At 30.0% G+C, this 25652-nt stretch overlaps 1 protein-coding gene across 1 annotated transcript in view; it reads left to right on the top strand.

Annotated features, from left to right (window-relative positions):
• The first annotated feature begins 18887 nt into the window (after positions 1-18887).
• LOC129913940 (uncharacterized) overlaps positions 18888-25652 on the top strand; it is a 71885-nt gene continuing 65120 nt past the window's right edge. The window contains exons 1-2 of the mRNA XM_055992942.1: positions 18888-19009; positions 22607-23218. Coding sequence (XP_055848917.1) covers positions 23155-23218 — 64 coding nt within the window. The 5' untranslated portion in view covers positions 18888-19009; positions 22607-23154. The remainder of the gene's footprint in view (positions 19010-22606; positions 23219-25652) is intronic.

Raw genomic sequence — 25652 nt, 5'->3', positions numbered from 1 at the left:
TATTTTTTAGCGTTTACTTATTTTTTTTAAAATTAAATTTGTAACAGTTTCTAAAAGAATTGTGTCAAAATTTGAAAGCGATTGGTACAGAACTTTTCGATATTTGCTATTAAAAGCAAATAAATATGAGATGCCCCAAACACTTTGATTTCAAGTTATGATTTCTCGAGAAATAGATATTTACAAGATTTAAACGGATTTAGAGAGACAAAACTTAATTCTTTTAGAAACTGTTACAAACTCAATTTAAAAAAAAAATAAGTAAACGCTAAAAAATAACCATGAAAACTGGTAAAAAGCGGCATTTTCGATTTTCTAACGGGAATATCTCAAAAACGTGATGTGATCGAATTTTTCAGACTGCGGTTTCGAGCTCAGCACAAAACCTATAGAAGAGTATACCCTGGTTTCTGTACTTCACTTCACTTTGAAATTTAACAATAAACTGAAATTGTTTAATTTTATAATTTGAAACAAAAGAATAACGAAATGTTGTAAATACAGTGCTTTGCAAAAGTATAATCGCACCATATAAAAATGCTATTTATATAAAACCGAGTATTGCAGCGACACCCTACTATTTTTTTTATTAAAGGGGATCCAAAAACAAGAATATTGAGAAGATCAAAATGTCCCGTTACTTTCTCTTATAATTTTTAGAAATAAAAACAAGTTTTTCTTCCATTGCAAAAGTATAATCGCATTTTTTTTATTTTGAGTATGGCCAACAAGGTTTTTGTTACAGAAACCAAGATGTACTTTTCTAAAGGTTTTTTATGTGTTGAGCTCGAACCCGAACTCAGAAAAATTCTATCACATCGCGTTTTTGAGATATTCCCGTTAGAAAATCGAAAATCCCGCTTTTTACCAGTTTTCGAGGTTATTTCCTAGCGTTGGTAGGTACTACAGTCTCTGAATAAATCGATACATTTATTTTCGCTTACATACTGGATTTAAGGTTAACATAGAACAAAAGTGGGTAATAAGCAACTGAAGATATCTCGGACAGCAGAAAAGATGTCTGAAAGATTTAAATAGATTTACGGGTAATATTTCAAAAACGAGATGTGATCGAATAAGTTCGTCTTTGGATTCGAGTTCGGCCACCGAAACCCTTTGAAAAAGCATAGTTTAGTCTCGGCACCAAAAACCCTGCATAAGTACTTGAGGTATTTAAAGGGTTCTTAAAAGAGCATTTTAAGGTGTTAACATAGTGCTTAGGGAAATGGTCAAAGAGATAAAAACTCTTTGTAATGGACCAAACAATTTTTGTTTTCCTTTATACAAACTTCATCGACAGCTTCTGCAACGATGCAAAATTGGTAGTGATTCTAAGGGAGATTTTCATATCGGTAATCAAATCACTAAAATACAAAAACAAATCATTTAGTGCTGCACACATTAGACTTGTATATGTTTATAGGTAATATATCTTTTGATTTTCTGAAAAAAAATTTCGGGGGGGGGTTTTGGGTGTTTAACCCCCCCCCCTAAATACGGCTATGGTTTCACATAGAATCTACATCAAAATTCAAAACTAAAAAGTATTTGCAAATTATACTGACTTAATTGAATCTGCAAAAATATTTAATATTTCTGAAAGACTAACGACTAGTTTGGCACTTTAAAAAATTATCTTTCACGGAAAATACGCTCGTCGAATGAATACTGACTTGACAGCATTGAGTTTGACGTATAAGTTAAAAGATACATGCGTCCGCGATTTGTACTTATGTATACGTCACAGAGACTTAACTGAAGCTTGTTATGAGCCATGTTCTCATTTACCCCTGTTTACATTTACCCACATTGACCCTATGTAGAAAAAAATGTGTTTTCAAAATTTTTCAATATACGGTTACTTAAACGCCTTTGCATAGATACTTTCTTTGAATCGAATCCTTGAAAGGAGAAAAAAAAGAGAAGTGAAAAAAAACCTTTTTTACTTCGAGAGTACCGAGACCGACATACATAAATCTGTCGCAGTAAGGAAAAACGACATATATGTAAGTCAGTTTTTACAACTTTTCAGGAGAATGTTTGGCTTCCTATTATAAGCCAATGCTAATGTCATAAACCGCTTAAGATAAGACTTATGTAGTTATTCCTAGTTGTCACCGTATCACATCGCACACAAATCAAAATAGTAAGAGCTGATTTAGAAAAAAGTTAGTTGAGATCGATATAATAAGTATTGTCAAACGCATTTATTTCTAAATCGGTAGATAAAAAAGTGGATCACCGTGGCGTACACGCATTATATTTTCTAATGAAGGTTTTAAAAAGTCCAAATTCAATCCTAAGTGGGCTTTAGGTCTGGTTTATAAGGTCACGAAGATAGGAATTATTGTTTTAAAAAGTCAATATAAAAGTTTCAGTTTTCGGTTAAATATAATTAATCGAACAAATTTATCTTAATACCCACATATTTTTCATCATGAAGATCGTTAACTATATTAAACAATAATGGGATAAAAATATATGTTTCTCAATAATTTGATTGCACTTAAAGCATTTGCAAGAAAAATTTGTGAAGTGGATTGTATTTTTGACGGTTTTTGTGAAAATAACGGCCTAAAACAATACTAGGCATAAGATGATTATAAAGTTAAAGTACATATATATTTACATTTATTTAAATTAAATTTCTTACAGAGAAAATCATAAAAAAGTCTTTTGAGTCCCATCTTCAATCGGATATAAGAAAAAGTCTTTCATCTCTTTATTATTAAAGATTTTCTATGAAAGCAACCCATTCATCCATATAAGATTTGGAAAATTCAAAGAATATTCAATGATTAAAGTTTCACCGTTATCCTCAATGCCTCTTTATTCTATATACGACACACATGATATAGAACTTATTCTTTTTGTGCCACTGCTGCTGCCGCCCATCATCACCACCAGTTGCCTTATCCCTGGTTCAACAGGTGTTAAGTTGTTTCCACTTTAAGTAAAAAAGTTTTCTAACTAAAAAGAGAATTTTTTATATTCTGTAGCTAGGCAAATACATTGATAAAGTAGACAGCAAAACTAATTTTGCATGTATTGGTAGGAAAATGATGGGAAGAGTGCGGAAGGTGTTTGGTGGCAGAAAATAGTATTTTACTATACCATAAGATGGTTTTCATCTTTCTGAAAACACCACAAATCTGTATACTAAGGTATAAAGAAGGAACAAAAAAATAGGTATATAATAGAATGGTGGATCAAGGATTCTTTTTACACTTTGTACATATTAAAGATTGTGTATACAAAAACTAGAAAAAGGAAGAAGAAAGCAACATAAGGAAATTAAGAAAAAAAAAAAAACTTAACTCACATTGAAACATTAAGGTTGCCAATCCAGACGCTACCGACAATCAAGCTGTACAAATGAGGACGTTATTCAGCCAGCAATCGTGCTTCCTGAGCGATTTGAGTGTATCTAGCGATAAAACTAAAGTAGGATTTTTGAGAAACTCTAAACAGGGTGTTTGAACATCAATTTGAATGTAAATTATGTATCTTAAAGCGTTTTCAGTGCACTACCGTGCGTTTAGACCCAATTTTTGGCGCTTCTAGCAATTTTTAAATCTGTAAAAACACAAGGTATTAAATTCTTCCCTATAGAACAAAATATATCAAAAGCGACAGAAGGACATAGTATAAATTTAATAAGCTTTAATTTTGTAGAAGATAATCTTGTATGTGACAAAAAGTTTCGAAGATTAACGTGTACAAATGGAAAAAAACGCATGTATCACCTTTTAGACCCTAGAGTTATTTTATGAACTGTTTAAGATACAACAAAATGCATAAGAACTATTTTTTATAAAATTAATTAGCTTCTTTTAGTACACTAAAATTTTTCAAAAATAAACGTGAAAAAACAGAAAAAAGTGATTGTTTCTCTTAATCCCCGATAGAGCTCACGTCGCGTCGGTTCCGGGGGACTTTTTTTTGGGTTATCTCTAGATATTCTTGTGGTAAAATCAAAATCTTTCGAAAGTGTAGGTACCTACTACACATGCAAAATTTAAAACTATGAGGATTCGAAAGATTTTTTTTTTTTTTTTTTTTTTCAGTAAAAAAATTTTGTTTGTCTTGTTTTGTTAAAAAAAATCAATTTCTGGAGTTACCCAGAAAAATTATTCTAGTGGTTCTTGCTTATTTGATCAGTTTTCAGACGCCGTTTGGACTCTTCTCGTTCTGTAAAGAAAAAGGAACCGTTTCTTTAGTTTTAGCTTATGAATAGCAACTTAGCAAATCCTGAAGTAAATGCTTGACCAAAGAAAATTCTTGTCAAACTTTTGCTTGAGAAAATTTTTTACTTGAGTAATGCCTCTGAATTCCACCCTAAGTATGGTGGGATGAAGAACGATAAAAACCTTTGAAAAATCATATCTCGAAAACGTATCCATCATAATTTTATTTAAAGAGATTCCCGATCTCCCGAGGTCAAAGAACGTAAAAAAACTAGTGGGATTGAGTGTCCATTTTAGCTGTAAACTAGTGTTAACAGATTAGAATAGCGCGTTTTTTGGCAAAAGCACCTAGTACTTTTTAGTAAAAATATAAAAATATTGACATTATTCTCTGATTTGCAATTTAACAACAACTAAGTCTTTCCGTTGACTTAGTTCCCGTGGTCTAAGTTCCCTCCACCAGAAATTGAACGGTAAAATTTAATGAAATTAAAAAAAAATTCAAAAGCTTCCTTTGAAAAATAATTTTTTTGAAAAGGAGTAATTTGATTGAAAATTTGATTTCAAGTGTCGTTTAAAACTTTAAATGGCATACTAAATGTTTTGAAAAATGTTAATGATTCTCAAAAAATAACTCATTAAAAAAATCAATCCAAAAATATCACTTGAATTTTTTTTGTAAGAAATTTTACACAAAAAAATGAATGAAAAAGAGAAATGCCAAACATATAAACAAAAAAGTTACAAAAGGCCTTTTTTTAACACCACCCAAAGAACATTCTTTGCTATCATCTATTTTTTTTTTCTTTCACGTGATTCTTAATTTTGAGAGGAACACAGTTTTTCTAAGCTATTATTTTTTAACAAAAGCCGTCTTTTATTTTCCGTGTGACCCAGATCAGATCATTGTATTCATATGTTGAGTTACAATAACAAAACGAAATCCTATTTTTGTTGTGAAGCCAATAAAAACAATGATCTGATCTGTTCCACTTTCCCCTACTCAAAAAATATTCATCTCTGCATTATTAAATAAAATGCACGACTGGGTCGCACGAACTTAATCTTAGAGTTCAAGTTGCTTAAGTTTTTAAGACTTTTTATATAGAAACTTGGGAAATGTAGGTATATAAAAACAAAAAAAAAACAAATAAAAAAAAATTAAATTAATTTTTCAAAAAAATAAAACACTATCTGAAATCAAATCGCCCCACAAAAAAAGTACGCAGTTTTATTTGATATATTAAGGTGCATTTTTAGAAAAAAAATTTTCAAAGAGCCATTTTTTAAAAAACTAATTTTTTATAAATAATTTTTTGAAAAAAAAGTTTAAAAATAAAATTGGTATGCCATTTTGTAGAAATCACTAGTCAACATCTAAAAACAAAATTTCAAAAAAATTCAATGTCCCGTTTTCGAAAATTTGATTTAAAAAAAAAATTCAAATTTCTTTTAAAAATCAAAAAATTATTGTTTTCAAATTTTTATTTTTGGCTTATATTTAAAGTATATAAATGCTTTTGTATAAATTTCGTTGGAATACAATAAGCTGTTTTGCAGAAAATGCGAAATGAAAAAAGCGGTCCTATGGTCTTCAAAAGATAGACCTTGTTTAAAAACTAACATTTGAATTTTTTTAGCAAAATCGTTGGAGCCGTTTTCGTGAAATTAAACTTTTCCGAAATTTTTGTAGGACAGGTACCGTTATTTTTGGACCAATAAAATTAATTCCAAAAACCCCTCTGGAGAGCCTCCAAAAAATGCTGCATACCAAGTTTGAAGTCAATCGGTCCATCCGTTCAGGCTGTAGCTCCTTATACAGACAGACAGACTGACAGACAGACGGACTTTCGGGACCCACTTTTTTGGCATTCTCTACCATCGTAATGTCATGGAAAAATGTTATCTCAACTTGTTTTTTTTTTTTGTACGAATGCATAACTTGATATATACCTAGTACCTATATCGCAAGTAAAAAAAGCAAGTAATTGTATCTAAAATATAGTACGTATACGCCACAGTGCACGTACACAACGTGCAAATAATGTGAATTAGTTACAATTTGGGCCCTGGTGCAAATTAAGAAAAAACACTTGCACTCAATAATGAAATAAAATTTCATTTTCATGGTTGTTATTGTATAAATAAACAGAAAAAATCCTTTTAAATAAGAACCGAAAATTTAAAAATATTTTTTTAGCTTCATAGGTACATAACTTACTTTTAAAATATTACAAAAACAAACAAAAAATTACAAATACAACTCTGAAACAAACCAAAATAAATTTTAATTAACAAAACAAAAAGCAATTTTTCAATATTTTTGGCTCCTTAGTAACCATCGATTAAACAATCCCGTAAAGCGATTGTGGCACTACATCCATCCATAGCGAACGAAATAATGTTTGTATATACCAAACTGAGATGGCAATAACAGTTTAAAATTGAGACCGATAAGACTTTATAAATAATAAAAAAACAATTCAAAATAATGTGAAAATTAATTTAAGATAATTTAACTTTTGACTACCTTCAATAATTGTACAGCTTTGGAATATAGTACGAAGAACTTACTGCAACACAATAATAATAAATTTTACACTCACATATGGGACATGCAATATGCATTAAAAATGTGGTTTTCATTTTTAAAACCAAAAGAACTTATATTTAAAACCATAATTTCCTCTTTATAAGAATATGAAAACATAACTCAAAATTATATTACTTTTTCATATAGTTTATGTGGTAATACCCTGTATCTCAAAGTTATAAAAAAAACTTCCGTGTGTATCCTAAATCTATGCTCAAGAAGATAATACTCATTTTATTATACCCACCGTGTGCTTTTCTGTATAGCGTTCCTTTTTTTTATTTGAATAATATTCAATAAGAAAACACACAACAGTGGGCAACATCGCACAAAACCATTATAATTTATTCCAACTCTGTTATTTCTATGTATGAGTTCAATTCTGTTCTAGTATGAATGATACAAAAAATGGTAAAAACTCAACATTATAAAAGCTACATCGGCAACAGTGCCATAAGACCCTTATCCATTGAGCATGACAATTCGTCCTTGCAACCATTTTTCCAATGCCAGACCATACAAAGAAAATAAGGAAAAGCAACAATTTGTTGTCTTCTTTTCTGTGTATCAAGACATACCTATAACCTATAAGTCTTTCAAACACTCAAGCCGCACACAAATATATACAAAAAAAGTCCTTATTTTTCCGGTACCTCAATTGGACTTTCGTGGTGAAAAGCTTTTTATAATATCAACACCCCGAAAAAAAATTCACAGGATTGGTCTCTTATCAGTTTGGCTTTTTGCTCCAGCTACAGTTTAATCTCTCTCGCCGGGCTGAAAGCAACGTTGTTTTATGGGAATAACAAATCCTTTTTTTTGGTATCACAAAATAGCAATTTCAAAATTTTTTTTTTACTTGTGAATTCCTGAATTCTCTACTGAAAGAAAAAAAATCTGTAAAAAGCGGTTTTGTGTACAGCGAAAATAGAAATTGCATTAAAAAATAAGAAAAGATTGTATCTCATAATCTCGTGCGAGGATAACCTTTTTTATTAAGAAAAAATAAAGTGAATAAAAAAAATTAAGAAAAAAAATTGTGTATAAATCTAATAAAATCCAATCAAATAAAAAATACATATATTTTCTATCAAAAGGATACCATCTAAAGAATATTTAAATCAATTTAAGAAATGATAAGTAAGTTCAAAGCTATTTCGATTTGATTCAATTTCTTTCTTTTCTTTTTTTTATTTAAATTTATATCAAAATTAAATTTGTTCAACAACTCTTTCTCTCTAAAAAAAAGGAGGTAGAGGTAATTTTCTTTTTTTGCCTTAAAGCCATAGTCCCAACGCAAATCTGATAATCGAAGTCTTAACCCATCATTAACCCAAACACCCTTGACCTGCCCACCAAAGCTAATGTAATTCTGGCTCTTCACTTCATTGCATTTTTGCTTCGGCAGTCGAGTACGGGACATTTTCATGTTTTTTTTTTCTTTTATTTTTCCTTTTTTCTCACTTTGTTCAATTTTGCAATCCATGAACCCATCCTTCTTGATTAAACCCAATAAAGTGAAAGGCACACACATACACACAATACTGGTGTGTATATATCTGTATCTGCTATTGCCACCATACCATATACAATATCCCAGCCAGCACCTACTCTATAGCACAAAGTAACAGGATGACAAGGACTCTAGTCGATTAACTACAGAGTCGGACTTACCTTTTTATAAATCCCTAAGGCCTAAATTTATAATTATTTTAAGTGGTGAGAGTGGAGATGGGATTACCATGGGCAGAATAAATATGACTTTTTTTAATTATATCAAAATAATTTCGTAGTTTTTTGTTTTTGTTTTTCAATTTCATTTTTTTATGAGCGCTATATTTAGCTCAGGGCAATTAGTCAAAATATGGGCATGAAATCGCATTTTTCGCGGGACAAAATTTTTTTCATGGAATGTGTTCGGGTGGTTGTCCTTATCATAAAAGTCAATTTGTTGGGAAAATTGGAGGTTGGGAACAGCCGCCATCTTGGAAAAGAGATTGGTAGCGTTTTTATTGAATAGCTCCATTGTTATTCATTTTAACAGAAAATGACAAAGGTAGGACTTATTAACAATAAAATTATCTAAACAATGATATACAAAACAATTCCGTGAGTTGATTAAATAAAATTTTATAGTTAGTCAAAGTGCGGGTTTGTATCGCAAGGTTGGAACAAAATGACATTTTTTCATATATCTGACGAACTTTTGATTTGTTTGGATAATTCTTCAAGAATGAATTATAGTACTTATAATTACCTATAAAATGAGCCCACAATCGTTATTGTAACCATCGTATTGTAGAAGTAATCTAACTCCGAAACTCTCCATGTACTAGTCAAAAGTGAGAAAAAAGCTAGTTTTTTGCTAGTAGGCCGAGAAAATTTTGGGAGTAGAGGTATAACCAAAATATAAGTACGCAGTTTTGCTGCCATACTCGTGTTAATGTCGATTTCAAAGGTCTGACAACTCTAATTTTGGGCTTTATACGGTTTTTGGGGGGTTAAATAACTTAAATTTTCCAGTTAACGTGAATGGGCTAAATTTGTACTATTTGAAATTATAAATATACAAGCTGATGCTCTATTATTTTTCCTAAATCTGGACACCTTAATCTCGGCTATGGGGTTAATAGAACTCACGATATAAGCTTTTTTAACTAACCATATCAGGCTTTTCAATTCAAATAAACAAACAAAAATCGAAACAAAAAAGCCTCTAAAACATAATCGTATAAACGGCTTATATCTTGAGTTCTATTGGTCACATCCTCAAGATTGGGGTGTCTAGATTTAGGAAAAATAATAGGGAATCAGCTTGTATATTTATAATTTCAAATAGTATAAATTTAGCCCATTCACGTTAACTGGAAAACTTACGTTATTAAACCCCCCAAAAACCGTATAAAGCCCAAAATTAGAGTTGTCAGACCTTTGAAATCGACATTAACACGAGTATGGCAGCAAAACTGCGTACTTATATTTTGGTTATACCTCTACTCCCAAAATTTTCTCGGCCTACTAGCAAAAAACTAGCTTTTTTCTCACTTTTGACTAGTACATGGAGAGTTTCGGAGTTAGATTACTTCTACAATACGATGGTTACAATAACGATTGTGGGCTCATTTTATAGGTAATTATAAGTACTATAATTCATTCTTGAAGAATTATCCAAACAAATCAAAAGTTCGTCAGATATATGAAAAAATGTCATTTTGTCCCAACCTTGCGATACAAACCCGCACTTTGACTAACTATAAAATTTTATTTAATCAACTCACGGAATTGTTTTGTATATCATTGTTTAGATAATTTTATTGTTAATAAGTCCTACCTTTGTCATTTTCTGTTAAAATGAATAACAATGGAGCTATTCAATAAAAACGCTACCAATCTCTTTTCCAAGATGGCGGCTGTTCCCAACCTCCAATTTTCCCAACAAATTGACTTTTATGATAAGGACAACCACCCGAACACATTCCATGAAAAAAATTTTGTCCCGCGAAAAATGCGATTTAAATTACTAATTTCCCTGGGCTAATTGCCAAACTTATTATTTTATTTTTTCATGTGCCCATTTTCATTGAGCATTGCAATTTTTTCGCGTGACGTGATTTGAGCGACATAATTGCTGTTTAAAATTTATCAATATGAAAAAATCCGAATAAACTTTGGTTATTTTAGGGTTTTGAATTTCTCTTATGATTAAAAATAACAAAATTTTGAAAAACGGCTCTAATGATATTTGTTCTTTCGCAAATTACATATATCAAGAGAAAAATGTGGAAATCTGTACAGATGGACGCACAGACGAACGGATGGAATTGCTTGACCCACTTTTTCGGATTTCTCCATCATCGTTATGTTTTTTCAACACCTACCCACGGACAAAAAAAAAAAAAAAAAATCGTTATGTTTTTTTTTCAACACGAAACCAATACTTGCTCTAAAGATACGGTGACCATCAATCCTGGTTTACCCGGGACTGTCCCGTAATCAATAGCTTGTCACGGGTTTTTATTTAAGAAACCCGAGACGTAAAAGTGTCCCATATTTTGTAGTTTGTCCCGTAATTGTCCCGTATTTCTATAATCTATGATTATTGTATTCAAAATTTTAAATACTTTGTACGGAAAACAAGAAAACAGTGGTTACGTTTTTAATTTTTTTTTTTTCAATTATTTTTTTCCAGGTTGAAAAACAGCCCTCATAATTTTGATTGTAAAAATGTTTGTTTTTATAAGTTATTAACGGTCCCTATTATAAAACTATTTTATTGATTTTTAACTTTTTTTTTCAATGACTAAAATGATTTCAACGAAAATGTTCTCATAAAACTGTTTAAGAAATCTTGATATCAAAATTAGGAAAAATTATGAAAACTCATTTTATTATTATTTTTTTTTTGAAAAACCTTGTTTTCAGAATGAAATATGGTCACCGTACCTATAGAGCAAGTATAAAAATTTAAATAATATAAATAATTGAGTTTTTTTCCAGTTACCCTCCTTTTGCATGGATACATGCAAAGAAAAAACGAGAAATATTTTCGTTTATAGGTGTTTTTGTTTTTTGAATTTTTTGAAGTAATTTTTCTTGGAATGTCTCTGTCTTTTATAGTTTTTTTTTCAAAATGAGAAAATCGAAGTGATTTATAGGGCTATTTGGATTATCTCTTTCTAGCATTGAAATTGCTTAAGCTGTAAAGTGATTATTTTGTATTATTTCTGTTTTGCAATGAAAATTAGGAAAATGTTTGACTGTATAGTAAAAATTAGAACAGTCATAATCTTTAGAACTTTTCTTTCATGTAAACGACAAGCCCCTCAAAATGAAGATAATTAAAAGCAACATTTCCTAATCATTAATTCTAAAATGTAATTTTTTGACTTATCGCTGTTTTGTACTGAGGGTTAAATAATTGATTAAAGTAATGACCACACCGGATAGGCATGCGGTAGAGGTACGGGTAATTTTATAAAAAAAATCCAAGAATTTGTTAAACACTTTCGGCCTGTACCATTTTGAAATTAATTTTCTCTTTACAATTGATTTTCACAACTTTCTTGGCAGGAAGGTTAAAAAACTGTTTTTAAATACATATAGCTACATACTCGTGTCTCGCAAACCAAGCAAAATTTTAATGAGACTTTTTGTAGAAAATTAAGAGCCATTTGCTGATTCGAAACTTAAATAAAATTTATGTTGAACTTAAATGCTTAAGTTTCAATTCAGCAAACGGTTCTAAGTTTTCTATCGGAATAATGTTTTTTTTTTTTAATAAAAAAAAAAAAAAAATGTGATGATCACATTTTTATCAATTTGTATCAACTTCTATGAATAGAAACTTATATAACGGTTTTCCCAAGAACTGGACATAATTTAAATGGGACCACACTGTAAGTACCACCTTTCAACCATAATCGGTTAAAAAAAAGGACAGTCGAATTGAGAACCTCCTCCTTTTTGGAAGTCAGTTCAAAATTTAATATATACCAAATTTTGCTTCGTTAAATAGATTTATTTAAAAAAAGCCTTATCTTCAATTCCCACGCTCTCATTATATACCACTCCCTGGATTTATTTTCTTTTATAACATAACGATGTCTGCATAAAATACCCGTGAATGTCTTAGGCCAGAACTATAATAATTGGATGAAGCAGTCGGAAGCTTATGTCAAATCCTACGTTTTTGTTGTTGTTTTCTTTGACTTTTTGATAAGTTTTCATCCGTCGAGTGCGGTTGCGAGCGATGTTCCCCTCCGTTCCGTCCGATGCTTCCGTCAATTATAGTTCTACCTTAAGTTCCGTATTGCTTTATTTTTTAAAACATAATCTAGCCTAGCCTAGCATTTGTGGATCACTGCGGAGTATGCACATCCAACCAGTTTAATTATTTATTCACTTTTTTTTTCAATTATTATCGCTTTTTAAATGATTGGGATAGTAAACTGGTCGTTCAAAATTATACACGTAAGGGGTACAATAGGGTGGTACCACAGTTGCATTTTTTTTTTTATTATTTTAATGACCTCTCTAGGAATTAAGCAAGATATGATTAGAAAGCACCGATTTTATGCAAACAAAATTTTTGATTTTTTAAAAAATACAAAAAATAGATTTTCAAAAATTTAGTTTATATCAAAATAATCAATAGAAAATACATTGCAAAAAAATGTCGCATTCTGATTATAAAAATTTCTTCATTTTTGAGGAAAAATTCTATGGTTAATTGCAGAATGACTTTTGAACAGGGGATACAGATAATGATATTTCTTTGCTGCCGGCAAAAGGGGTTAAGTCAAAAAATCGATTTTTGGATTTTTATTGGACTTAAGTCAGTTTTTTCTCTTTCGTTTGGTCCTATCGCCATAGCTCTAGCGTATCTCCTTCCGTTAGAAATGATTTGATATAAAGGGTTTAAGTCAATTTTTTTTAATTTTGTAGTACTAAGGGCGTAAGTTGACTTAACTACTTTGTGTTTTGCATTAATTTTTAATTTTTAAATACAAAAATTGATCATAATGCGTTAAGTGAAGAGGAAGCCAGAAAACGAAAAGCCATTTTTCTACAGTATTATATTATTTTAAAAAGAATTCTCACATTTGGTAATGGATCACATTGATATTTCAAACTTTCTTTTATAAATTAAACTTTGTTATCAATGTAAACAAAGATTTTTCTTGACTTAACACCTTTGGACCAAGTTTATTTTTGAAGACTAAATGGCTCTAAAGTGTTAAGTCAACACAATTTTTTTAAGAACGGTCATTTTCTGCTTAACGGCATATGGATATTAGAAAAGATCTTATAAATGATGTTTCTGCATCATTACTTTTTCAAAACAATCATATTCAGATTTACAAACATAAATTGAAACTTCAATTTCTTTTTTCTCAAAACTACCTTTTCTGACTTAACACCTTTTTACCCGTCGCCAAAGATTTGTCATTTCTCACAAAATCGAAAAAAACAGCTAAAAGCAAAATTGTGAATTTTCATACGATTTTAAGTTTTCGCCGGTTTTCAGAGCACGACTTTTGAGATAAATTTGCTGGTATCATTTAACTTGGGCTGGTTAAATAAAATATTGGAGAACAGAAAAAATTGAAAAGTTAATGTATCCCTTTTTGAAATTTCATCCCTCAATTATTCATAAACAAATCGTAGCAGAACAAAATCCAAATCTTTCGATGAAAGGGTTTTTTTTGTACTGATTTCATTAAAATAAAACAAGCGGTTTTTGGATTTGAGTGATCAACAACTTTTAAAACATGTTGTGCCAAAAATATGGATACAATTTTTTTCATTTTTTTGAGCTTCCAGAAATCAAAAAATATACCTCAAAACTATGCGACTTGTGCATTTCAGATGGCTTATACTTATAAAATTGCGAACTCAATTTTTGGTTTGTGAAACTTGGTTGTTGTAAACTTGTCAACGAATTCACAATCGAATATGCAGTAAGAGTACTCGAAGAAAGGGGGGAATCTCAAAGTGCTGTTGAGAGCATGAAGAGGTGATACTGATAGACAACATTTTGCAGCAAATTTCTATTCTATTGTGAGATGTCTTTGAGAGTTAGTTTGAGTGCTTGCATTGACATATATATAAAGGAATGATATCTTACAGATATTGTAGTTATGTACGTGCAAAAATTTGTCATGTGAATATATAAACAAACTCTTGTTGGTCAGGTGTGTATCAAAAATGTCTAGTAGAGTGTTAGTAATGGTCATATTGAAACCACAAAAATGACTTCTGGGAAATTATTCTTAAAAATATTAGCTTCTAGACAATTATTGCAATTTAATGGTCTGCCAAATTAAATTTCTATGTAAAGAAAATAAAATATAGAAAATTCTCAAATAACCCCTACACCAAATCTTTAGATGAAATCGAAACGATAAATCAAATTTTTATTTCCACCACAATCATTTTCGATTTGTTAATTAATTTTGATTAGTTTCCCAAAAGATGAGAAATTATCAACCATTTGTCAGGTTATGGATACATTGATAAATGATGAGAATACGGTTTTTGAAGAATAATATCTTTTGGAAATCCATAACTTTGAACTTGATATTTCAAATGGTTAAACAAAAATCCATCCACTTTAGATTTGTCTTTATTATAATGACACTAGTACCAAGACCATATATTTATTTATTTTTTTATTAAATTTAAATCCTTTTGTATTTGTATGTAAAATTTTTTTAGTGAAAAAGTTATGATATAGTGAGGTAATTTGATGTGAATTTCGTTAATCAGGAAAAAAAGGAATACAAAAAAATTTTTTTAACATATCAAGAGTAAAACGTACTTTTTTCTATTAAACCTACCCTTTATTGAAGTCTTCGATTACATATCAAATGCAGATACATTTATATATTTAAATAATTTAGAGTTCGAATTATTAGGTTCACTGTGGTGTATACGTAATATTTTGTCTGAACAGTTAATATAAAAAAAGCTTTGTCTCATTCAAATTAAGTAAAGTACGTTGAGATTGAAAATTAATTGTCTCAGGAATCACAATGTTCAAGTAAAATCAACACGAAATTATGAAATCCTTTATAGGTTTACTTTCTTCAATTAATGATGATTTTCGGGGTGGTTGTTTGTCTAGCAATACCAGGTTTTTCTACTACATAGTTTTTAGTTGCTTTAGTTGCTAAAAATTGTTAAGTAAAACAGAGGAATGGATTAAATTATTATCAAACATAGAAGAAGATAACGAAAAAGATGTAGTTCACATCTGGGTTAAAAAGTATAAAATACCAATTGAAGCAATTGATTGCACTCACGTGAGTTACATATGATATAGCAGCAACTACAATTCAACCGATAAGTGCAGCGTCGGCAATGAAGGGTCAACAGCACGATCAACCAAAAAGTGCAGCATCGGCTAATAACGGTCAACAGCACTTCCAACCAATAAGTGCGGCATCAGCAATAAAGGGTCAACAGCTCAATCACCCACTAAATGCAATGTCAGCATTAAAAGACTATAAAAGCAAAGGCATAACCGATCAGAGGAGCCCAATAATACGTATGTAACCCCAATGATCGTAGCGACGCTTGGACGGCGGATCATTCTGGTTTCTTATTAGTTTGTTGCATTTAGTATAAATTAATAAAGCGCAAGAGGCCTGTGGCCCAATAAAAAAAAAAATAAATAAAAAGTTTTTTTTTTCTTTCTGCGGCCACATAAAACGTAAATCGTGCGCGTTAAGAATAGTTCAGTCAATGAGGAGTCAAATGCAGAAGACATAACAAAAAGTTGTGAAATCAGCAAAATGTATTTTCGCATTATTTGGCCCTGCAGGGTGCGCACAGAGGGGCAGAACAGTTCGATTTGTGATATAAATTACTTCTACTAATAATAAGACTATAATAAGACTGTAACTAAAGTTAACATTCTTCTTGAATTCTATGGACTTTTTACCATTAAAATTTTTATTTTTCTTCAGGAAGTTAAGTAAAGGGACAAAATATTAATACATTTAAAAAAAATATTAATTTTTAATTATATTTTTTTTTTTTTGTTAAAAAGTGAACTTTATTTTAAAAAATAGTTCTTTTGTTTAACCTGTAAAATATTTTTTTTTTTTGAAAGCTTATTTGCATTCTTACAAATGTTTTTCGATTTTAGTAGTTTTCGCGAAAACATTTTGTGAAATAAAATTCAAAAGTCAAAAATTTGAAAAAAATTGTCAAATTTGATGTTCAAGTTATTTATTTTTTTAATTTGTAAGGTGGAACTTTTTTGAAAAAACCTTATAACAGCATCAATTTTAATTGTAAAAAAATTAATAATAAATTAAATTAAAAAATATTTTATTAAAAAAAAAAGTAAAAAAAACACTAACTTCCACGAAACTTCTTATAATAAAATTAAAAAAAAAAACAACTTTTGATAAAAAAAAAACATTGTTTTACGTAATCAGTGCATGATTGTCAAAAAAGGATAATTTTGTAATTTATTTTAATAAAAACAAAAAAAAAAACACTTTCTTCAAAAAAATCGATTTTTGAAGTTCGAAATTGCATTAAAAATATTTTAGGCAAATATTTAGCAAAGGTGTTTATATGGGCTTATAGAGTAATTACTTATCATGCTTTCTTCATTTTTATACTTGCTAAATATTTGCCAAAGCAGAAGATTTTTAGAGAATGCGTTTCAAAGAATTCATTCACTATTTTCTCATTCAATTTTTAAATTTAAGAAATTTTCTTAAATTTTTTTCTCAAGAAGAATAATAATTTACATACTTTCGTCTATGCGAGACATTTTTATTTTATTTTTTCCCAAATAGTTTTGAGTTTAAACAAAAAAAAAAATAATTTCTAGACAACATATGTACAAAAAGAGCTGTAATTTTTTAAATGCAATCAGTTTTATAATAAACATCAAGAAACCCAACTTTTTTTTCCTTCCATCACCCTATTGTCCATTTTTTTATATGACAAGCTATAATAAATTTCATATCATCGGAAAGCTTATCATTTCAGCTTAAATTATATGCTTCAAGCATATTTGTACGACGCTTACAAAACAGTTACAATTTTCCTTCACCTGTGGTTGATCATTGCAAATGATCTCCTCTGGCATTTTGTGATATTTTTGGACTTTTTTAATTTCATTTAAATTTATCTATCGATTACCTTTAAAAAAATATATTTTTTACCATCTCCTTTTACCCCTATTTACCCTATTTAATGATTGAAATCTTAAAAATCATTTATTAGTATTTATGTTTAGGTTATATCATTTCAAATAAGCTATAGCTAGTAGCTTATTTTTAATTTTTAATTTGCAATCTATACCCCACTGCTAAAAACCTCAGACGTAATGGGAGATTTATAAGACGTTATTTCGTCAAAATATAAATAAATATTTTTAAATATCTTGTATAGAACTAATAGTGTTAACTTTAAGAACTTTTTCTCAAGTCAAAGTGCTCGGAGACACGATTAACCGATTTCAATAAAATTCCAGAAATCCACGAAAAAGACTTTTGTTTTGATATTATTTTCTTTCGAGATATAAAAACTTTATAACATTTCAACAGCCATTTATGCATTTTTATATAAATTTAACCTTAAAAGTGATGCCTTTTAAGTTGAAACCTTATCTTTCAAAACAGACATAGCAAAGAAAAAGAAAAAAAACTTCACGTAAGATTTATTTTCTAGATGAACGTGCAGGAAGAACACATTAGACATAGCAAGCATATCTTCCATTCAAAGATCCTTGCAAAAAAAATAAGAACTCTCGAATAAAGAAGTGTTTGTATCTATCGATATGAAACCTATCGACGAAGAAGAAACACAAAAGTAAGAAGAAGAAAAAAAAAATCCTGAAATGCATTAGAGGCTTTTGCTTTTATATTTTTTTTTTAAATGATATTTTTTTCGCTTTTCTATTTCTGTTCACGGAGGCGTATGAGTAACGCATTCTCTCTATGAATCAACAGGAGAAAAACGTGCTCTGCAATTTGTGTTTTGTTTGCATAGAAGATGGATGACTAAATAAAGCAAGTGGTAAAAAGAGGGAGGTGAATTGTTTGTGTTCAATAGAGTTCAGGCACATCAGGTATTGGATACCTGAGAAGATAATGCAGTGTATTTTTTTCTCTGTGCACACGAGCGTACGAGAGATCAAATTTGCTTTGGAAATTATAATGGTCAAGCAGTAAATAGAGTTTTGTGTTTCATGGATTCCTTTTTCACAAAGATAAAAGTTTTTGATGTAGGTTGGTAAAATGGAATTGAAAACTTTCAGAATAAAAGGTGTTTGTTTGGTTGTTTGAAAAATAAACAGGAATTGTTGTCTGGCTCTCTTTTTTTCCAAGAAAAAATTGAACGCTATGAATAAAATATCTATAACGCCCATATACATAAATAGAAGTCTACTGTATCTAATAAGAAAATAAAGTAGGTTTTTATTTTATAAATAAATTTTGTTTTATTTTTTGTTCAGTCAAAACATTTGGAAGCTTCAAATTAGGACGCACTAGAAGACTGCATGTTTATAAAAATAATGTTGATTAATTTTGTAATAAAATATATTTATTTTTGTACTTTTTTCAGATTGAATTAAAACAAGGAACAAAAATTGTAAATATCAAACAACACAAGCTCAGATATCCAACGTTTAAATCCAGTTGAAATTCCAAACAAAATATTTGGAAAAACTAAAAAAGTTTATTTCATATTTTAATGCACGGTAAGTGTTGATATTTGAATTTAAATAAGTTTTGTGTCAAAAGGCATTCCGGCAAACCATATTACACACAATATAAACACAAACATAACAACCCACTGACACCGTAAGTACCTTTGTCCTTGTATGTAAAAGAACCACCCTACAACTTTTGTTTTTTTTTTTTGTTTTATATCTACCACTGTGATAAACTTTTAGAAAGTTAGATATTATAAATAATTGTGTAGATATTCTATGAGTTACTGGTCATTTTGCATTATGCGTTTAATTGATAGAAAGTTTAAGAAGATTTCCAATTCTGTTTTTCGAAAGTTCCTGGAAGTCGTTAAAAAAAAAACAAATTTAAATTAAATTTTTTAAGTTTTTTTTTTTGAAGGCAGTAGATATTTATTTCAGGGTTGTAAAAAATGCATTTGTTTTCCATTAAAAAATAAAAAAAAAATATTTGCTGCAAATAAAAATTTTGCATTAAAAATAAAATAATTATTGGAACTGAAAAAAATTTGCTTTAAAAAAAAATTATTGCATCTGAAAAATATTTCCATTGAAAATAAAATTTTTATTAGGTACAGCTGAAAATATTTTGCATTCAAAAAAATATAATTGCAAATAAGAAATTTTATACACTAAAAAATAAATTCAATGCAAAATGTGTGAATTAAATTTGTTTTTAATAGTCGTCGAATTTGTTACAATTTTGACTATTTGGTTTTACATAAATTTTAGTTGAAATAGTGAGTGCATGGTCAAAAAGTCAAAATTGTAAGAAATTCGGAGAATCTTTAAAAAAATATTTAATGTCACACATTTTGCAGTTGTAATAAAATTTTTTTTTAATGGAAAATATTTTTAGTACATAACAATAAATATTTTTTTAATGTAAATATTTTTCATTTGCATTAAATATGTTTGTTTTTATTATTTCAAATGCTTTTTTTTTTTATTGATATTTTTTCAAACCCGATTAATTGGAACCTAAATTTAAAATTTATTTGAACTTAAAATTATTCAATTAAATTTGTTCATCATTCCTCTTAATTAGACTAATAAATAGCTTGCATGCAATACAAACATTCTTAAATATTCATTTCTTAAATTTCAACAACTTTAATAAACTGCCTTGCATTGATACAAAACACTTAAAAAGTCCTATTAAACATAAACAACAAGGTATAAAAAATTAACTTTAAGCTTTTAAGGGGTGTTAAAATGTTTCTGGTTAAAAAAGATGGGTATGTAAAGCAAATATGGAAGTTTCACAGCTGAAACGGACCATGTCAAAAGGAAAAAAATTCAAGTGTAGCGCTAAAATCAGCGCAAAGTTTGACTTTTCTAAGGTCTGTCATTAGTTTGATCCATTGTCATTTTTGTCATTTGTCCGAAAAAAATATTCACCATATAAGATTCAATGGAAACGTATTTATCTACTTTAACTCGTTATATCTCCGAATTCACTTTTTGTGACTTGATTCACTTCAGCTCTTAACCCTCCATATATACGCTCATCTGTTATTCAATCGGTTTGTACTGCGAACTGATTAAAACATTTTCCTTGGTTAGTACAAAATGCATTAAGTTAAATTTAAAAAAAGTACGTATACACCAGAGTGGATATTTTTCTTTCTTTTACAATAACATTTGTGCTTAGTGATTTTAACTGAATTGTTGACTTATTTTATTCAATGAATCGTTTCTAACTATAAAACTGAGTACTAGGTATTAAGTTCTTCTAAAGTGATCCAAAATAAACACTAAAATCTCAATGCCCGGCCCGTCTGAAAAAAAATGTGTTTGCTTTCAACTGAACTTATTTGTACATATTCTTCTTAAGGAGTTTTTACTATTATGTGTTTGATGTTTATATAGAGTTTTCTTACTCCACTGTCCAAAATTGTTCATAGATTTTCTGCATGGATCAATTTGGCTAGCATAGAACACATGGAAATCATTAGTTTAAAGTTTCCGACACATTTTGTAAGTAAAAAAAAAAAATTACTAAAAATTTATTATCTTCGTTGTTTAAAATTATTAACTTATCAAAATTGGCATACCAGTTTTAATTTTTTTTGTTTCAAAATTATTTATAAATTTAATTTTTTAATACATAGGTACATATAAGAAATTATGAAATTTTTTTTATCCTAAAATGCATTTGAAAAAAAAGAAATCACGGAACCAAAATCTTATAATTTTTTTCAATTATAATAATAAATATAAAATTAGCATTTAAAATTCAAATAAAATAAAATAAACAATGTTAGCTACTTGAATTTTATCATAAGATTGATACGTCTTTTCAGTCCTAAAATTTAAAAACATAAGTTGTAAAAGCCGACTAAATCCACTTCAGCTTGGTAAGCAGGAGACATTACATAATGGCTTTCAGACCCACAATATTTACATTTTTTGAGATTTAATATTTTTGAATGACATTTTAGTTATTTTCTGTAATGACAGTTTTCAGTGTCATTTAAATATCTGAGGTGCCAAATGCTGCCAATAATTTTCTTTTCCTATGCGTTTTTTTTTCTTTTTTTTCCTGTGCAAATTTTATTAAAGCTTGCAAAAATTGACACATATAAATAATTGGCTATTGGAGTTAGAAATATTGTTATCGTTAGTAAATGCATTTCTAATACCATTGTTTTAAAATGCAAAATATACCTAAATAATAGAAACAAATGTTGCACTTGAAAAATTATACGTGGAATAAAATTCGACGAAGATTGAGTTTTGGTAGATATACATTTATTATAAATTCAAATTTTACTCTTTATATGCAAATGAGTAATACCGACTTGTTGATATTACCAATTTACCATACCAAAAAAATAAGAACAGCCAAACTAATAACTCTTCCTTCTTTCCCAACATATAGTCAACCCATAACTCTCTTATTACCATAAACTAACTTGATTCCATGAATATAAAATTATTGTTTGCTTTTTGGTAGTCAAACAGATTTTAGCAGCTTAGAGAAGCCGCCTTTTTGGAACCAAAAAAGGCAACTTAACTCAAATACCAACTCAAATAACCTTCATGCGGTACAGGCATCAGCTTATTTACCCAAAATAACCTAGATAAATAATAGTTTTCACAACTTCTATCTTAAAACCCTAAAATTTTGGTGGGAACAAATAAAACGCGCACAAAAACACACCAAACTACAACAACAAAAACAATACAAACAATTGGAATTTAATAAATTAAATCATGATCCTGAATGCAGGAACTCTTACTCAAAACACAAAGCACTATCCATTAACATAAAACTCTACAACACCATATACCTACACACATGCATACCCATACTGATGGCCATGTGTGTGTGTAAATTCAAACTCAATATAATTGTTTTTCCGGCCTGGTATGCTACATCCACTCACATGGTTAAATAGGAGGGTTGTGCCAGGATCGAAATTCAATTGAATTCGATTAGTGCTTTTTCATGCACCTGCACCTGTATGTACCCAAAGTACTCCTATATCCTTATATTCCTTGCATCGCAGAGAAAATACTTGCGGGAAGCAATACCTACCTATGCTGAATAACTTTTTTCGTCAAAGATAAAAACCCAATTAAATAAAACCATCGTTACAGGTATTTGGTATAATAGTGAAAACCGCGATTGGGTACGAGTTGCTGGACGATAGTACCCGTTGTACCCGGTCAAGGGTTTGAGACCAGCATCAATACGTAAACCATCGTTCTCGGCGAGTGCTGCCCACCATCCAACAACATCACAACAACAATCCGCACCCTCGTCACCACAAACAACAGCAGCAGCATCAGCAGCAGCCGTCGTCTCCTCCACGTCATCCACATCATCAACCTCATCAACGGCAGCAGCGCACACCCAACATCCACATCCTCATTCACATCCGCATCCTCATCAACATCATCACACTCAATCTACTACTCATTCCTCCTTCACAGTCACTACAAATTCATTTCACTCCCGAGAATCGGTGGTTCAACCCCTTGAAGGGTACCAATCCCCCATCACAAGCGCATCCAACTCTAACCCAGATCCAGGCTCCAGCAGCAGCACCACAGCCGCTAACGCCACCACCACCAATAACGGTTCTTCGCCACCATCGATAGCGGCCATCGCAAGCGCAACTACGTCAGCAACAATAGCATCAGCAATGGGAAGGCGAGAGATTAAGCGGGCCAACACGAACGTCCCGAAGTCCTACGACAGCTCAAGCGGTAAGTTTTGTGCGCTGAATTCTACTCTTTTTTTTCGTTCAAAATTTATATTTTGTATGATAGGATTTCATGGATGAAGGATTTTTCGATTCACGCAATATTGCCTAGCTTCGGTACAATTTGAATATTTGAATATTTTTGTTTACCCCCAAAGGCTGGCAGATGCATGTAGCATGCAGCTAGCCGCAATAATAGCATTTGTTTGGTCTATATATTGTGCTTCTAGTTGTGTATTATGTATTTGTGGTACGATTTTGGGTTATTTTGGTATTTATAATTTTTGATTCACTATTAAACAGTTGTAAAAAAAATACATAAATATAACAATTTATTGATGAAATTATGCATACACGTGTATGGGGATTATCGAAGCTATTAATTTCAGTAACAAATTAGGCATTAAGGGTTGTGGTATACTTTCCGAGACCATCGAAATATTTTAAAAGTGATGAATGATGTTTAAGTGTCTAGAAAGTTTCAAATTTTAAACATTGTTTAGGTAGTTGACGGATTCAAGTTTCTAAGGATAGTAGTGGATTTAGTAATATGGGGTGCTTACAACGAATCTGAAATTTTCCAACTAGAATTTCAACGAAAGAAATGAGAAATAAAAAAAAACACTAAAAAGGGAAAATGTACCTATGCCAAAAAAAAAACACTTTTGATTGATTGAGATACGAAACATGAAACATGCCTTCGAGTTATTTGTTAATGAGAATCTATCCATAATCCATCCTCAAAATATTTATTGTAATTTTTGTTGTCTGTATTCTGTACAACATTAAAAATTATAAGTTTTACCAGTTTTAAAAAAGCAATTAATGGTAATTGCTAAAAACATCCACTTTCCACACTAAAAAAAGCACTCTTTTACCATAAATATTTGCATATCCTCATTTGACTCTCAATTATTATTTACATAACTGAAAAACCTATTTTAACTCTTTTAGATACGATGCTTAATTTGATACAATATCTTAATATAAAACCATAAGAGTCAGCTGCATTGTTCCCAAAATAATGCAAATATCGTCAATTCTGTCGAAATTAATTTTTTCAACGTAGTTTAATAAAAAAAAAAAAAAATAAGAACTACCTAATTTAACACACGGTCTTTCTCTACAAAAACGATAAGGTTACTTACTAGTGGGCTACATTCTTTGTGTATTCTTCAGGGACAATATGTTTTAAGCTTTGGGTCTTAGATTTGTTGAATCCTTTATGCCAATAGAAATCAGTTTTTTTTTTTAATCTTTAAGACAGGTAACCTGATATTTGATATGAAGTTTTAGCGGTAGGAAATGGAGCACACCACTTAAGCTCCGTTGAACAAAACCGAAAAGAGCAAGTCCTGTGTTCGTGCACATATTAAATTTTAATGTTCCACTTTTTCCCAAACCATATTCTGCAGGCATGATAATCATCAGAATTTGGACTGGATCTTCAATTCAAGAATACTGTGTAACTTTATTATATAGCTTAGGGTAATTGTATGGCGATTTTGGTTTTAGTAGTGAAAAGCATAAAATCGGTTCTGCTTTCGTTAAATTCCTGTTCCACAACCAGTTGATCAATTCATAATTTTGCTGATAATGGCTTAAAATTTGCCTGATACTGGAATAACTAGGTCATCCGCGTAGGCAAAGTTACTTTATACTCTACTTTTCTCATAGGGTTCAACCTTAAAAAAAAAAAAACGAAAAAAAGATTCCTCCCTGAGGTGTACGTACACTGACACTTCGGTATGCATCTGGCCTTTACTCGTCAAAGATTGTCATGGATTCAATAAAACTGGTCAGCAGCACTTTTGCCACAAGAACCGAAATAAACTTATTTGACGGTTTAAAGGGTTCTTATAGACAAGAGGTTACAAATTATGTTGAGTTCAATTACTTCACATTAAAACTTAACCTCTTAAACAGTCAAATGACGTTTTTTGCGTTTTATAACGGTAATATTTAAAAAACGGAGGCCAATCGATTTTTTCTGACTTCCGATAGGAGTTCAGCGCTCTTAAAACCTTGAGAAAAGTATGTTTTGGTTCTTTTTTCATACAAAATTTTAATTTTACTGACCAGTGTAAGCGATTCAGTTACGACACTGTTGGGTAAAGTCTTTGAAAATGAATATGATCATGACCCCATAGGTACCTACATATATGGGCAATGCCATTTGGGCATTGGGCATGCTTTGAATTTGTTAGAGAACGCATGTTAAAGCTCTGATGCAATTTTTTAATATTTATTCAAAGTAGATGATTAATAATGGCGTCACACATTTTGAGAATTAATTCTTCAGAATAATTTCTTATTTTAATAAGCCCTGATTTTTCAATCGCCAGATAAATAAAGCCAATATAAAAAAAAACGTTTATTTGTAGGAATAAGCCTTAACTGAGGTTAATCTCGCTAATGAAATATTGTCTTTAATAAAA

This window comes from Episyrphus balteatus, chromosome 3 (assembly GCF_945859705.1).
Source record: "Episyrphus balteatus chromosome 3, idEpiBalt1.1, whole genome shotgun sequence".
NCBI classification, from domain to species: Eukaryota; Metazoa; Arthropoda; class Insecta; order Diptera; family Syrphidae; genus Episyrphus; species Episyrphus balteatus.
Note: the sequence above shows the minus strand (reverse complement) of the source record. Positions and strands in the feature narration are given on the sequence as shown.